Source organism: Nuphar pumila, chromosome 17, assembly GCF_984573655.1.
Source record: "Nuphar pumila chromosome 17, dmNupPumi1.hap1.1, whole genome shotgun sequence".
NCBI classification, from domain to species: domain Eukaryota; kingdom Viridiplantae; phylum Streptophyta; class Magnoliopsida; order Nymphaeales; family Nymphaeaceae; genus Nuphar; species Nuphar pumila.
In genome coordinates, this window is record NC_143265.1 from 68767239 (window position 1) to 68783811 (window position 16573).

At 36.5% G+C, this 16573-nt stretch overlaps 1 protein-coding gene across 2 annotated transcripts in view; it reads right to left on the reverse strand.

Moving 5' to 3' along the window:
* Nucleotides 1-16573, reverse strand: part of LOC149812122 (putative cyclic nucleotide-gated ion channel 19) — a 113756-nt gene that overhangs the window by 43748 nt on the left and 53435 nt on the right. For both annotated transcript variants that reach the window (XM_089993642.1, XM_089993641.1), the window contains one exon: nucleotides 10455-10721. In XM_089993642.1, the coding sequence (XP_089849768.1) occupies nucleotides 10455-10721 (267 nt within the window). The remainder of the gene's footprint in view (nucleotides 1-10454; nucleotides 10722-16573) is intronic.

The window sequence follows — 16573 nt, forward strand, 5'->3', positions numbered from 1 at the left end:
TCAGCATCAGATCCAGCAACTGCAGTTTTTTTTTCCAGTCAGTCGTTGGCCCTTCTACTGACACTCTTGCCTCCTTCTCTAATACTGCTTGCTCAGGTATCTCAGGTCTTTCCTCTGGTTGGCTAATAGACTCTGAGCCTCATGCCATATCACACCTCATGAGTTTGGCTTAGCTAATTGTCGTCCCTGCAGTGGCATTTTTCTCACTGCAGATGATTCTTCTATGTCTGTCTCCAAAGTAGGCTCAATTACTTATGACTCTTTTTCTGGTAGTAAATTTAATATTTCTCAAGTTTATCATGTTTCATTGCTTGCCATGAATCGTATCTTTATAAGTCAAATTACCAACCTTAACTGTAATGTTATTTTCTCCTCTGTTGGTTGTGTTGTGCAGGATCAGTTGTTAGAGAAGAAGATTGGGGTTGGCCATAAGAAAGGAGATTTATACTACCTGGACTAGATTGATACGAGGGAGCATAAGGAAGTTAGAACCGCATGTGGAGCTTCAATTTTATATAAGTCTATTTTGTGACACCGGAGACGGGCATATTTTCAGCTCTAAGTTGCAAAGTTTACTATCCTCGAGAAGTTTTGGAAAATCCAATCTAGTTATGTCAAATCATGTTAAAGATTGTGTGAGTTGTAGATTAGCCTGAAGTTATGTTCTGCCATTCAAGTCTAGTGATAGGGAATCAGAGACTCCTTTTGATTTGATACATTCTAATGTATGGGGTCCTTCTCATGTTGTGTCAAAAGGAGGATCATCCTATTTTGTAACTTTCATAAATGATTGTACAAGGTTTAGTTGAATATACTTTATGAAAAATAGAAGTGATCTTTTTGAAATTTTTAAAAACTTTTTTACGATGGTTGAAAATCAATTTGCAACTAAAATTAAAACTCTAGTGGTGAATACATTAGCTATGTGTTTGAAAGATTTCTACAAGAGAAAGGTGTGGTTTACCAAAAATCTTGTCCTTACACTCCTGAGCAAAATGGTATAGTGTAGAGGAAAAATAGGCATATCTTGAAAAAAACAAGAGCACTTTAGTTTGGTGAAAAAGTACCTAAAGGATTTTGGGTTGATGCAGTTAAACTGAGCATTTATCAGATAAATTGTATGCCTTTCGGAATACTTAAAGGCATATCTCCCTTTCAGAAACTATACAAAAAAATTTCAAACTATGATATGTTTAAGGTGTTTGGTTGTATATGTTTTGTTCTGCTAGCTGACAGATACAGAGACAAGTTATCTCGTAAAATTGTCAAATGTTGCTTTCTTGGTTTTTCTGAAGGTCAAAAGTGTGGGTATCCAAACATGTTTTTTTCAAGAGAATATGTTATACTTTAGTCAATATGGAGAAAAGACAAAAAATAAAGTTGACTTGTCCTTTTTGGTTCCCTTCGAAGAAAGGAAAGGCGAGAGAGAGAGGATCGAGTGTCAAGGGGAGAAAGTTCTAGCTAGAGGAGATAGGTTTCGTTAAACCTACTCAAGGAGACATGAAAATGTGATTGAAATTTCATTTTTAGATCAAGTGGAAGAGCAAGGAATTAAAGAGGTCAATTTTGATCTCAGTCATGCGACAGCTGATCCAAGACAACAACAACAACAACAAAACTTAGAGTTACCTTCTACTTCTTGTCAAGTAGATAAAAGTTCTAGACCCTCCGTACTTCCGTCTCGTTTTGTGTCCTATGAGTCCTTTGTACCTCATCATCATGCTTTCTTAGCCTTAATCCATTCTTCTGTTGAGAAGAGTGGCAAAGAGCCATGGTTGATGAAATGAATGCACTTAAAAGAATGCAGGCATGGAAACTAGTAAAACTTTCTCCAAAGAAAAATAGTATTGGCGGCAAATGGGTGTACAAGGTAAAGAAAAAGGCAGATGAGTCAGTGAAGAGGTATAAAGACAGATTGATAGCTAAGAGGTACAATCAACGTTTTGGTATTGAATTTGCATAAAATTTTGCTCTTGTGATTCATATGACCATCATTTGTAAGTTGCTAGCAGTAGCAACCATGCAGCAGTGGAATCTTTGGCAGTTAGATGTCAAGAATGCATTCTTGAATGAGGATTTACAAGAAGTGTATATGGCATTACCACAAGGATACTCGGATCCAAAAGGCAGAGTATGTAGGCTTTGCAAAGCTCTATATGGTCTCAAACAAGCACCTCAAGCTTTGTTTGAGAAGTTTATATCAGCAGTGAGATCACTTACTTTTGAAGAGAGTCATCATGATCCTGCTTTGTTTGTATCTTTCTCAGCTTTTGGAAAATGTATATTGCTTTTTTATGTAGATAATATAATTCTTACTGGAAATTACATAAAGAAGATTGAAGAGACCAACAAGCTAACCATTATGTTCGAGATAAAAGATTTAGGACGGTTAAAGTACTTTCTTGGGGTTGAGATAGCCTACTCTTCAAGGGGATTGCACTTGTCCCAACATAAGTATTCTATAGATTTGGTGGTGAAAGCAAGATTGGTAGATGACACTAAACGAGTAAATTCTCCTATGGAGGCAAACTTGAAGATGAGGGCAACTGATGGTGTCGAGCTAGAGGATCCTATAGTATCCAGACAGTTAGTTGAGAGTATTATATATTTGACTATATCCATACCATATTTAACTTATGCAGTTCATGTAGTGAGTCAATTTATAAGTGCTCCTAAATCAGTTCACTTGGCAGTTGTACTCAGGATCATCAGGTATGTTAGAGACTCTATGCACTATGGAATGTTTTTCTCCTAATCTGGAAAAAAGTTGAGAGCTTTCTGTGATGCTGATTTTGGAGGCACTGCTAGATATTTGTAATGAAAAGAGGCCGAAGCACCAATAGAGCAAAAAGCACTCTTTAAGAGTGACCACTAGAACCAAGAGCACAAACACTAAATGTGCACACACAAAACTCTCAAAAGTGGAAAATGACTTAAAGTCATAAGTTGGATATTATTGAAGAAAAGGAAGAGAAGGGTGAAAACCCAATACATTTACAAGGGGGAGCCTCCTCTATATATAGAGGAGGAGAGCTTAAAGGAAGACCATAAAGGGGGCTCCCTTCTAGTCGTTGGGAGCCCCAACGGTCATAAATATGACTGTTGGGGCCCCAACGACTAGCTAGGTGGGGCCCCTTATGGTCCTTTAAAACAAAAACTGAAAAAGTTAAAAGAAAAAGAAAAAAGGGGAAAAAGAAAGAAAAAAAAAACAAAAAGGAAAAGGTACATGTGGATTTACCAAAACACCCCTATCGGGTTTTTGGTTTGTACAGAAAAATAAAAATAGATATATTATGTATATATACATATATACATATATACATATATATACTTATATATATACGAATGTATATATATAAGTATATGTATATATATATTTATATATACATAATTTAACATGCCCCCTCAAACTTTACGGGGAGAAGACCAAAAGTTTGCCAAGAAGAAACATGAATCGTGGAGTTGGGAGCGCCTTGGTGAAGAAGTCAGCCAGTTGATATTCTGAAGTGACATATGGTAATGTGATGGTCCCTTTGAGATATTCGTCTCGAACATAATGGCAATCCATTTCGATATGCTTGGTCCGCTCATGAAAGGTGTGATTGCTGGCAATGTATATCGCACTTTTGTTATCACAATAGAGCTTGGTGGGAGTGGAAATGGGAACGCCCATGTCACCAAGGAGACTTCTGAGCCATACAATTTTCATAGTTGTCATTGTCATAGCCCGATATTCAGCTTCAATAGATGATAGTGAGACCTTCTGCTTCTTCTTGCATCTCCACGAAATGAGAGATTCACCTAAAAAAATGCAAAGACCCGTGATTGAGATACAATCATTGGGATTTCCTCCCCAATCAGCATCAGTAAAAGCAGTCAATTCAAGAGATGAGGAAGAGGATAAGAAGAGTCCCTTGGAGATGGTATTTTTGATATATCGCACAATTCTCATTACGACCGCCATATGAACCGAAGTAGGTGCATGCTGAAACTGGCTTGCTGCATGAACCGCATGAGCTATATCTGGACGTGTGATGGATAGACAGGTGAGGGATCCGATTAATTGTCGGTAGGGGTTGGATCCTCAAGAAGAACACTATCTTCAAGTCTCAGTTTTGCATTCATAACTTCGGGAGTCTCAACTTTCTTTTTATCAGATATTCCTGATTTGGTACAAATTTCTGCAGCTAATTTCATTTGAGATAAGAAGTATTCTCGCGCGGAATAAGCCACTTCAATTCCTAAAAAATATCTCAAATATCCAAGATCAGACATATCAAAAGTTTCTTTTAACATAGACTTAACATCATTTACTCCCTTTTTGTCATTCCCAGTGATGCTCATATCATCAACATACAGCAGAAGCATAATAATGGAGTCACCTGTCCTTTTAACAAAAAGAGCAGTGTCAGTATAGCAAGACGAAAAACCTAAGTTGATTAATACATTACTAAACCTGTCATACCAAGCTTTAGGAGCTTGCTTAAGTCCATATAAGGCCTTTTTTAATTTCAAAATTTTTCCATTTAAATTCATACCTGAAGGCAGTTCCATATAAACTTCTTCATTCAAATTACCATTCAAAAAGGCATTTTTGACATCAAGTTGAAAGATTGACCATTTTTTAACCGAGGCTATAGCAATAAGTGCTCGAACACTAGTCATTCGAGCAACTGGGGCAAAAGTTTCATCATAATCTACCCCATACTCTTGGGCATATCCTTTGGCTACCAACCTAGCCTTATATCTTTCCAATGAACCATCACTCTTAGTTTTTACTTTAAAAACCCATCTACATCCAATGGGTTTTTTGTCAATGGGAAGATCAATGATTTCCCAAGTTTGCGCCCTTTTAAGAGCATTAAGTTCTAGTTTCATAGCTTCATTCCAATGAGCATATTGTTTAGCATCATTGTAATGAGATGGTTCATAAAAGGAGTGAAGAGCAAGTAGGCATGCTCGAAAGTTAGGGGAAAAAGAATCATAAGAAACAAATCTATTTGGTACTTTGGAAATACGATTTGATTTTCTTTAGGAGGTTTCTTCGATTAACTCACTTTGAGAGAATTTTTCAAGGGCACAAGGAGGATTCCTTTCATTTCTTCTAGAGTAGACTTGTATTTGACTTGAAACATTTTCTTCTAAGTTTTGATCATCATTTGGATGTTCAAAATGATCTTCGCTAAGGGATTCACTAGGATCAATATGATTATCTATGATGTTTTCTTGAGGCAACAAGTCAAATAGAAAGGAATAATCAATATTTTCATTTGGTTGGTGTGAAAAACCATTTTCCTCTTCAAGGAATGTGACATCTTTTGAGATATAAAGTTTGTTCTTAAGTATGTCAAAACATCGATAACCTTTTTGTTTTTCGCCATATCCCCAAAAAATACATTCAATAGCCCTAGGAGAAAGTTTATCATTTTTGTGATTTAGAATAAAGCATTTACATCCAAAGATTCTTAGTCTTTTATAATCGGGAGACATATTGTAAAGTTTTTCAAATGGAGAAAAATTTTTCAAAGAGGATGAAGAAGTTCTATTGATAAGATATGTTGAGGTTAGAACCGCTTCGACCCAAAAGGATTTTGGGATATTTTTTGAAATTAATAACGTTCTTGTAGTTTCTATTATGTGTCTATGCTTTCTTTCCGCAAGACCATTTTGTTGCGGAGTGTTGGGACAAGAGCGTTGGTGACAAATTCCATTTTCTTTTAAATAGCTTTGAAAATCATTGGACATATATTCGCCTCCTGAATCGGACCTAAGAATAGATAGATTTCCCAAAAATTGATTTTTAACCAAGGTTTTAAAACTCGCCGAGTCAACTCGGTGACTCGGCTGACTCAGCTCGGCTCAGCCCTCCAGCGAGTCAACCCAGCAAGCTAAACTCGGTCTGCGAAGACTCGGCTGTGACTCGGACGAGTTCTGGAATGTTTAAAATTTGATTTTTTGAGTATTTCAGAATAAAAAAAATTTGTAATATTATTGAGAATATTGTTGTTACTTTCTTAATGTCTTCAATATGTAAAGAAGACAATATGTGACTATGATCTAAGGTAAATGTTATTGGATATGAATCTATTTCTAGAAGCATCAGGCAGGACAATCTTCAGATTCAACAATAGCTAATTAATATTTTATGATCAAGTAGATTGTTGCTTTTATTATGTTCTACACAATTATATTTTTTGTAGTTTCTTTGCATAAATGCATTTAATATTTTGCTTTAAACTTTACTAACATGACTATATAACAAGGAAGAATTTGGTTTTCTCCTCACACCTTTCCTCTTTGCCCCATCTTTATGAAGGCATAATAGACAAGAAACTGGAACAAAGTCATACATAACTTTGGCCTTAACATCCATAGAGTTCCAACATCTACTTGGTGCTTCTTTCTTGTCCTTTCAGACTTCATATTTTCTTTGTATCTCATATAGGCTATACCTCTTTAATCAGAACCAATTGTCCTCACCTTGCCTTATCACAAACAACAACAACAACAACAACTACGCCTTCATCCCAAAACAATTGGGGTCGGCGATATGAACCAACAAAGAAAATCATTCTGGGTCTTCCACATGAATCCTTCTCCTCCATTCATTTCTATCCAATGCCATGTCCTCGGTGAGGTTCAAAGCATTCATATCCTTTCCTATCACCTCCATCCATGTCTTCCTAGGCCTACCCCGACCTCTTTTAACTAATATATTTTCCCATTTCTCCATCCTTCTAACTGGAGCATCATTAGGCCTTCGTCGAATATGTCCAAACCACCGTAAACGATTCTCTCTCATCTTATTTTCAATGGGTGCAACGCCTACCTTCTTACGTATCTCCTCGTTCCGAATCTTATCTTTTATTGTATTTTCACACATCCATCTCAGCATACGCATCTCAGCTACACTCATTTTTTGAATATGATGTCTCTTGGCAGCCCAACATTCCGTACCATATAGTAAAGCGGGCCTAATAGTCGTCCTATAAAACTTTCCCTTCAACCGTCCAACAAAAATTTATCTTTTCTTTATAGGCATGTGCATTTTTAATGCATAAAGGCATCTATGTAACTGGAATAAATTGTGTTCTTTCATTCCACATTTCCAACTTATTGCTCATTAATGAACAATTTATCCACATGCTACGATCTCCTTATTTCAGTTCAACCCAAGATTCTGCATGGAGCCAAAAAACATCTCTTGTTTACTGAAAAACATGGTTTGAGACAAATTATATAATGTTTTTCTTTTAAAATCAAAAGTTAACAAAACCCGGTCTGAGTCACCGAGTTGACCCACCGAGTCACGAGTCAATAAAGAACGAGTCGAGTCCCGAGTCACTGGGTTTTAAAACCTTGTTTTTAACCATTGCATGAAATTCTTTAAAGAAGGAGAAAACTTCGGATTTGCGACTTAGGAAGTAAATCCACGTAAATCGAGTGAAGTCATCAATAAAGACCACATAATACGAAAAACCTCCTTTAGACAAAACAGGGGAAGGTCCCCACACATCGGAATGAACAAGTTCAAATGGCCGAGTGGTAAAGTAACTTCTTTGAGGAAATGGAGTAGCTTTAGATTTCCCAAAAATGCAATCTTTACAAGTCATGTAATTGTCTTTACAAGTATTGTTCAAAAACGGAAAAAGAGACATTTTTACAAAATTTGGATGGCCAAGTCTCTCATGCCAAATTCCAATACTTTTGTCTTTTACAAGATTGCAAGATGACTTAGATGAAAGAGTCAAAAAGTCCATAAAATAGAGATCACCCCTTCTATGGCCTTGCCCAATCAGCTTCCCTGACTGGAGATCATGCACGATGCAATCTTTAGGTGAGAAAGAGACTTGGCATCCATAATCGGTGATTTGAGAAACGGAAAAAAGATTTAAATTAATTTTTGAAACGATTCTTACTTTAGGAACGAAAAAGTTTTTAAAATCAAGTGTTCCAATACTTTCAATTTTCAATGATGTTCCATTGCCGTTGAAACACAAGAGGATATGGGTTCGGAAAAAACATTTGAAAGAGAATTTTTATGAGATGTCATATGAAAAGAAGCACCAGAGTCTAGTATCCACATACCTGGAGGTGATGAAGAATAGGCGATGGCGGCTCCGGAAGTTGAAGAAGAAGTCTTGAGAAGATGTTGGAGAACTTCGGAGATATGATTAAGAGTTTCTTTGATATCTCCCTCTTTGGCACTTTCTTCTTCCTTCTTTGGAGAATTTTCTCCAACCGCGACTACTTTTCCCTTAAGTTTGGGACAAACCGGTCTAATGTGCCCTGGTTCATTACAATAATGGCATATTATTCCCTTTCTAGGCCCAATGCTATTTTTGTTAAAGTGAGGAGGTCTATATGCTTTAACATTTGATTCGGGCCTAGTAACGGCCAAAACTTCATCACTCTTAACACTTAAGCCAAGTCGAGTTTCCTCTTGGCATATTTCGGCAAGAGCGTCTTCAATAGGTAGAGCTTTGCTTCTATGGAGAAGAGATGCCCTAACTTGTTCAAATTCCGGGTGAAGACCATGAAGAAATTGAAAAAAGTGCTCATTTTCAATTTGTTCCCTTCTTAACTCAATATCTTCCGGAGCCACCCACTTAGGTTCAAAAAGAGCAAGTTCATCCCAAAGAGGGGTTAGAGAGCTAAAATAGTCCCGGACACTCATATCCATTTGTTTGGTGGAACGGATTTTTTCTTGACAAAAAAATTGTCGAGCAAGACCCTTTTGAGTATACATACCCTTAAGGAAAAATCAAGTCTCATTGGCCCTTCTAAATTTGGCAATATTAGCACAATTTTTAAGGTCTACATTGTTCATAAACCATGCCAAAATTTTGGCATGGTTACTTTCCCAATCCTCAATTTTGGATTGATGATCATTAATAGCTTTGATGTGTTCATCGCCATCTAAAGCTTTTTCAACCTCATTTTCGATTTTGGTGAGAACAAGAGAGGGTTCAGGAGTAGTTCCCATAACAAAACCCCAAAGTTTATTACCTCTTAGATGATTTTCCATCGCGGAGGCCCACATGAGATAGTTGGACCCATTTAGCTTAAAAGAAAGCTCCACTTTAGAGTCACGTTCCATCGGCACCAAATATCCTTCCTTTCTTCAAAAAATTTAAGGGGCACACGTTCCAAGATAACAAAGAAAAAGCCCAATCACCAACCGAGCTCTGATACCATGTAATGAAAAGAGGCGGAAGCACCAATAGAGCAAAAAGCACTCTTTAAGAGTGACCACTAGAACCAAGAGCACAAACACTAAATGTGCACACACAAAACTCTCAAAAGTGGAAAATGACTTAAAGTCATAAGTTGGATATTATTGAAGAAAAGGAAGAGAACAAAGAAAAGACCATAGAGTCACTGGGAGCATCCCAACAGTCATATTTATGACTGTTGGGAGCCCCCAACGTCTCTATTGGGAGCTCCCCAAGGTCCATTACTTGTATAAATAGGGGTTGATGCCCCCTCTTGTATCTAATGCTTTTCTTAAGCATTTCTATTCAACAAAGATAATATTTTTACATTCTTATGTTTATGTTTTAGACTCTTTGAAGTCTTTGTAAGAATTTTGTGCTTGTGTAGTGCCTTTGTGCCTTTTGTATTGTCCTTTCTTGAACTTATGTATGTACTTGTGCACTTTCTTTTGCACTTTGTTTTGTAATTCAGCATACTTTATTACACACCAACTGCCATATATCATCATTTTTTATATTAGTGACTGGTAAATCTTTATATATATATATATATATATATATATATATAATTATTTATTTATTTATTGCATGAGTTGATACTTAAGTAATTTACAAAGGATGTTTGGGTTATATCTTCTATCAACTAACTTTTGATGATTTCACTACATGAGATTAAGGGAGCACAGAATTACGTAGTCACATACTTTTGTGGGTAATCTATGTCTTCTTATCTCATAATTGCATACAACAACTAGGCCTTCATCCCAAAACAATTGGTGTCGGAGATATGAACCAAAAAAGAAAATCATTCTGGGTCTTCCACATGAATCCTTCTCCTCCAATCATTTCTATCCAATGCCATGTCCTTGGTGAGGTTCAAAGCATTCATATCCAAGAAAATAATTGCATAGTGTAGTTTTATTGATCTCTTTATGATGATGTTCATTCATCAGTTAATTGAGGTCATGGAGGAACTGATGGTTATTGCACAAATCTTGTTTCCATTTCCCTTGATAATGCCTTCGGTGGGACTATAAGCCACAAACAAACTTGACAAACACAAGTATAATCAAATGGTGAATTTTTCACAAGGCATGCTTCAAATGAGTAAATAACTGGTTCCTATTTCAAATTCACCATAGCATGAAAAAACATGTAACTGATCATACTTGTACGAGAAAAAGACTGCAAAAGAAAGAAAAATAGGATAAGCTTAAGATGAATAAAACAGTAAGCTACCTGAAAACCCCAAAATAAAGAGTAAATATATCTTGTGATAATGCTGCTTTGTGTGGTAATAGGAACAACATTCGCGTATATTCCATACGCAAAAGGACCACTGGATGTACTAAAGCAATTGCTTGCATCAGAACTATTACTCCAAAGGTTCCAACTTGTGTTATTAATAAAGTTCTTAATATTGTTGCCGCGTCCACAATCAATAAACCTAGTGCAATTTTGTATGTTGGAGACTTTGCAAGCATCATGGAGACACTGGTTAACCCTCTGCATAAAATAAAGGCAGGCTAAATCATGCCATGGAAGATAGAAAATCTACTAGAGAATGACTAAATGACAATCAAAATCATCACATAGTATACTAAAATCAAACTACAAAAAAATGATCCATTGAGGAAAGAAGTATTTGTTGCTTTTATCATAATTTCATGCTTCAGGCAAATTATACAGTAAGTTTGAGGGGGAGCGTTGAAAGATGGGGGCTTGGTACCATGTTTAGTTCTTATACTTTAGTGGTCAGGAGAAAGGCAAAAGAGGAAAGGTGATAAAAAGGGATATATAACATGTATGTGGAATATAAGTTAAGAGGAGGAGCAAGAATAATAATTAAAGGGTTAAAATACTTCCATTCAGGTCTATGTATGAAGTTACCAATCACCCCAACCCTAAAAAGATGACTAAGCTCCTACATACGTGAAACATTAACTAGCAACAAGGTAATTAAATAAGGAGCAAATAATAACAAAATTGACCTTCTGGCAATAATGTAGCTTATACATCTACTGATACAGATGATCACAGAAATATGAATACATTTAAAGATAAATCATCTATCAACTTGTGGAAAGTTCATATTCAAGACAAAATGTACCTTTTTTAGTACTAAGCACAGAAATTTTTAACACAATACAACCCACATGTTGTGGTCTGGTGACTGCTGTGTGATCTTGAGCACCCAAAAGAAAAAATACATATTTCTGGATTATCAGACTTGCTCAAGCAGATTGATGATTGATGATTTAGTGAGTATATAGGTTATATCACTCATGTATACATTACACCTATAGATAGCAAGAGAGAGAGAATCATAATTTTGCAAAAGATGACAAAGTATGATAAAATAATAACAAAACTTGACATCTAAAAGCAAATTCCAAGTTAATCTTTACGATACAGTCAGCATTGTTAAGCACAGAGCAAACCATATGATGATCAAGCATATGTAATGAAGTGCCGGATGAAGTCTCCAAGAGCAAAACAAGAGAGCACGCACATACACAAATAGCCACTAATGGGCAAAAGAACAACACAACCACTTAAAGTGGTAAGGCACCCAAAAGAAGAGGAAAAATATATATTCCACTCAAAAGGCTTCAAAGAAGCATGCTTTACAATGGGGAGAAACCCCTTTATTTATAGACAAAAGAGGAGGCCTTGGAAGGGCTCCTAGAGGGACGTTGGAGCCCTTCCAACGGTCATAAATATGACCGTTGGATGCTCCAACGTCCTCCTAGGTGGGGCCCATTCCAAGGTGGAAAAGGAAAAGAATAAAGAAAATAAAAAAGAAAGAAAAAAAGGAAATAAAAGAAAAAGGAGAAAAATTACAATATGCGATAAGAAGTAAAAAGACTGTTTTACCCCTATATGGGTCTATTTACAAAAGATATAAATATATATATATATATATTTATATATGTAGATAGACACATAGACATATATATAATTAATATATATATGTGTATGTGTCGGGATCTATATATATAAATATATATATGTACAACATATTTTAACACCCCCCCTCAAACACACGGTGAGATCACCGAGAGTTTGCTAAGGAGAAAGAAGAAACGAGGCGATGGCAAAGCTTTGGTGAAGAAGTCCGCCAACTGGTACTCGGTTGGAACATAAGGCAATTGAATGGTGCCTCGTAGGAACTCATCACGAACATAATGGCAATCCATCTCAATGTGCTTTGCTCTTTCATGAAAGGTGTGATTGCTGGCAATGTAGATAGAGCTCTTGTTGTCGCAGCACAGCTTAGAGGGAGTTGAGAATGAGACTCCCATATCTTTAAGCAAACTTCTTAACCATACGATCTCCGTGGTGGTAGTGGCCATCGCACGATACTCTGCTTCAGTAGAAGAGAGTGAAACTTTTTGTTGCTTCTTACACCTCCAAGAGATAAGTGACTCTCCAAGAAACACACAATACCCTGTGGTAGAAATACGATCATCGGGGTTACCACCCCAATCAGAGTCAGTATAAGCAAGTAAAGTAAGAGGTGAAGAAGAGGGTAAGAATAATCCTTTTGTTATGGTGCCTTTCAAATATCTGATAATTCTCATGACAGCAGCCATGTGAATGGTGGAGGGAGCAGTCTGAAATTGACTTGCACTATGAACTGCATGAGAAATATCGGGCCTAGTGATGGATAAGTATGTGAGCGACCCAATCAATTGACGATAAGGTGTGGGATCAGCTAAAGGAGTGTCATCACTAGCTCTCATCTTGGCATTGATTATTTCTGGCGTCTCCACCTTCTTGTCATCAGTCAGTCCAGATCTGTCAATAATGTCGGAGGCAAGCTTCATCTGAGAGAGGACATACCCTTTGGGAGAGTATGCAACTTCAATACCTAAAAAATATCTTAGATAACCAAGATCAGACATATCAAATTTTTCTTTGAGAATATTCTTAATAAGGTTAATACCTCTCTTATCATTACTTGTGATAATCATGTCATCAACATATAATAACAGAATTGTAATGTGATCATTAGAATTTTTAACAAACAAAGCAGTATCAGTATAACATGAGGAGAAACCATTATCAAGAACTACTTTGCTAAAAAGATCATACCAAGCTTTAGGTGCTTGTTTAAGACCATAGAGAGCTTTATTTAACTTTAGAATATTTCCTTTACCAATTTCAAGACCTGGCGGAGGATCCATAAGTACTTCTTCATATAAATTTCCATTTAAAAAGGCGTTTTTAACGTCAAGTTGATATATAGGCCATTGTTTAATGGAGGCTAAGGCAATTAAAGTTCGCACACTAGTCATCCTAGCTACGGGAGCAAAGGTTTCCTCATAATCAATTTCATATTCTTGGGCATAGCCTTTTGCAACCAAACGAGCTTTGTATCTCTCAAGAGATCCATCACACTTGGTTTTAACTTTATATACCCATCTACACCCAATTGCCTTTTTTCCTAATGGTTGGGGAATAATACTCCAAGTTTGAGCTTTGTTAAGAGCCTCTAATTCAACTTTCATTGCTTCAATCCAATGTGGATGATCTTTAGCTTCTTTAAAGGAAGTAGGCTCATGATATGAATGAATTAACATGAGACAAGCCCTATAATTAGGTGAGAAAGATTCATAAGATACAAATTTTTGTGGAGGTCTACCATTACGAGAAGATCTCCTAGGTGCATTAATAGGTTCTTCTAATGAGAGATCTTGAGAATATCTTTCAAGAGCAGGTTGATGTTCAATTCCTGACCGCCGGGTATATACATTCATTTCATTAAGATTCTCAACTTGAGAATCATTACCATGCTGGAGTATATCATTATGATGGGAGATGCCATCACAAGTATTATCGCAAGTACTTGCATCTGGTGTTTCAATTCTAGGAGCAAGATCAAATAGGAAGGAATAGTCAAGGTTTTCTCTAGATGTGTGAACATCAAATCCATTTTGTTCTTCAAGAAAGTTTACATTTCTTGATATATAGAGTTTATTATTTCGAGTGTCATAGCATCTATAACCTTTTTTATTTTCACCATATCCAATGAATGCACATTCAATAGCTTTAGGTGATAGTTTATATTGTCCTTGAACAAGCACAAAACATTTACATCCGAATATCCTTAATCTATTAAAATCTGGAGTAATTTTGAATAATTTTTCAAAAGGTGATACATTTTTTAAAGAAGCAGAGGGCATACGATTGATTAAATATGTTGCGGTAAGAAGAGCTTCAGCCCAAAAGTTTTTAGGAACATTTTTAGAAACAAAAAGTGTTCTTGTAGTTTCAATTAAATGTCTATGTTTTCTTTCCGCAAGACCATTTTGTTGTGGGGTTTTAGGACAAGATCGTTGATGTAAAATTCCATTTGTTTTGAAATAATTTTGAAAATCTTTAGACATGTATTCTCCTCCAGAGTCAGATCTAAATATATCTATATTGTTTTGAAATTGGTTTTGAATAAGAATATGAAATTCTTTAAAATTATTAAAGACATCGGATTTATTTTTAATAATGTATACCCATGTATATCTAGTAAAGTCATCAACAAAACTAACATAGTAAGAGTAGCCTCCCTTGGACAGAACGGGTGCCGGTCCCCATACATCGGAATGCACAAGTTCAAAAGGTCTTTTTGACACAAAATTACTATGAGAATACGGAAGCGAATGAATTTTTCCAAGGATACAATCATTGCATGTGAATGTATTTGTATTACAAAATTTTTCCAAAAAAGGAAAGAGATACAATTTAGAAACACTAGGATGTCCAAGTCTTTTATGCCAAGTCTCAATATCTTTGGATTGAACATGATTACAAAATGATTTGGTTGGCAATGACAAAAAATCCATATAATAAAGATCCCCTCTTCTATGGCCTTGCCCAATCCGCTTCCCGGACCGGAGATCCTGCACATAGCAATGGGTAGGTGAAAAAGTGACATTACATTCAAAATCGGTAATTTGGGAAACGGAAAATAGATTTAAATTAAGTTTTGGAATAATTCGAATTTTGGGAACAAAAAATTCTTTGTTTTCATTATAAGTTTTCTCAAGATTCCCAATGCCTTCAACATCCAAGGATGTTCCATCGGCAGTGGAGACAAAAGATTTAAATTTGTTGAGACTTGTTTTTGATAAGAGTGATGCATTCGGAGTCATATGAAAGGAGGCACCCGAATAAAGAATCCAAGAGGTCATACCTGGGAAGGAGGAGATAGCAGCGCCGGAAGTGGATGGTGTAGAAGAAAACTGAGAGGAGCTCATCTTCATGAATTGTTAAAGAGTTTCGGTAAGATGAGCAAGAGACTCTTTTATGTCACCATCTTTCTTTGAGTCTTCATTTGGAGGAGCTTCACCAACGGAGGCCACCTTCTTTTTAAATCTTGGGCAATCCGGACGAATATGGCCCGGTTCATTACAATTATGGCAAATGATTTTCCTTCCTCCACCACCATTATTTTTGAAGAAATGAGGTGGTTTGTATGGCCTTACATTGTTGCCGGGTCTAGATACGGCACGAACTTCATCAACATCTCGTTTTAATGCCAAACGAGTCTCTTCTTGACATAAGTCGGCCAAAATATCACTTAGAGGAGTAGAGGCCCTATGGAGAAGGGATCCTCTAAGTTGCTCAAATTCGGGGCGAAGCCCATGAATAAATTGGAAAAATCTTCTTTTTCCATTTGCTCTTGCCTCATAGCAATAGCACTACCTTCCCATTGGGGTTCGAGAAGGACAAGTTCATCCCATAAAGAAGATAGGGCACTATAGTAGTCCCTAATACTCATATCACCTTGTTTGGTAGCTCTTACCTTTTCTTGTAGGAAGAAATGCCTAGCAAGGTCTCTTTGAGTGTACATGCCTTTCATAAAGAACCAAGCTTCATTAGCCTTCTTGAATTTGGCGAGATTTGCACAAATCTTTAATTCAACATTGTTCATGAACCATGCTAAAATTTTAGCATGCTCACTTTCCCAATCTTCTAATTTAGAAGAGTAATCAAGAATAGCCTTCTCTTTTTCCTCTTCGTTCAAAGCTTTTTCCTCATTACCTTCAAACTTAGTCAACTTCAATTGTGGTTCCGGAATGGTTCCACATACATAACCCCAAAGTTTTTTACCTTTGAGATTGTTTTCCAAGGCGGCCGCCCACATGCGATAATTGGTCCCATCCAATTTGAATGAGAGGTCGATTTTTGTATCCTTGTTGGCCATTTGTAGAAGAGGAATATAAATGCACGAAAGAGAAGGATATTACTTGTCAAAAGAAGATCCGATGAAGCTTTATCAACCAAGGCTCTGATACCATGTAATGAAGTGCAGGATGAAGTCTCCAAGAGCAAAACAAGAGAGCACGCACATACAC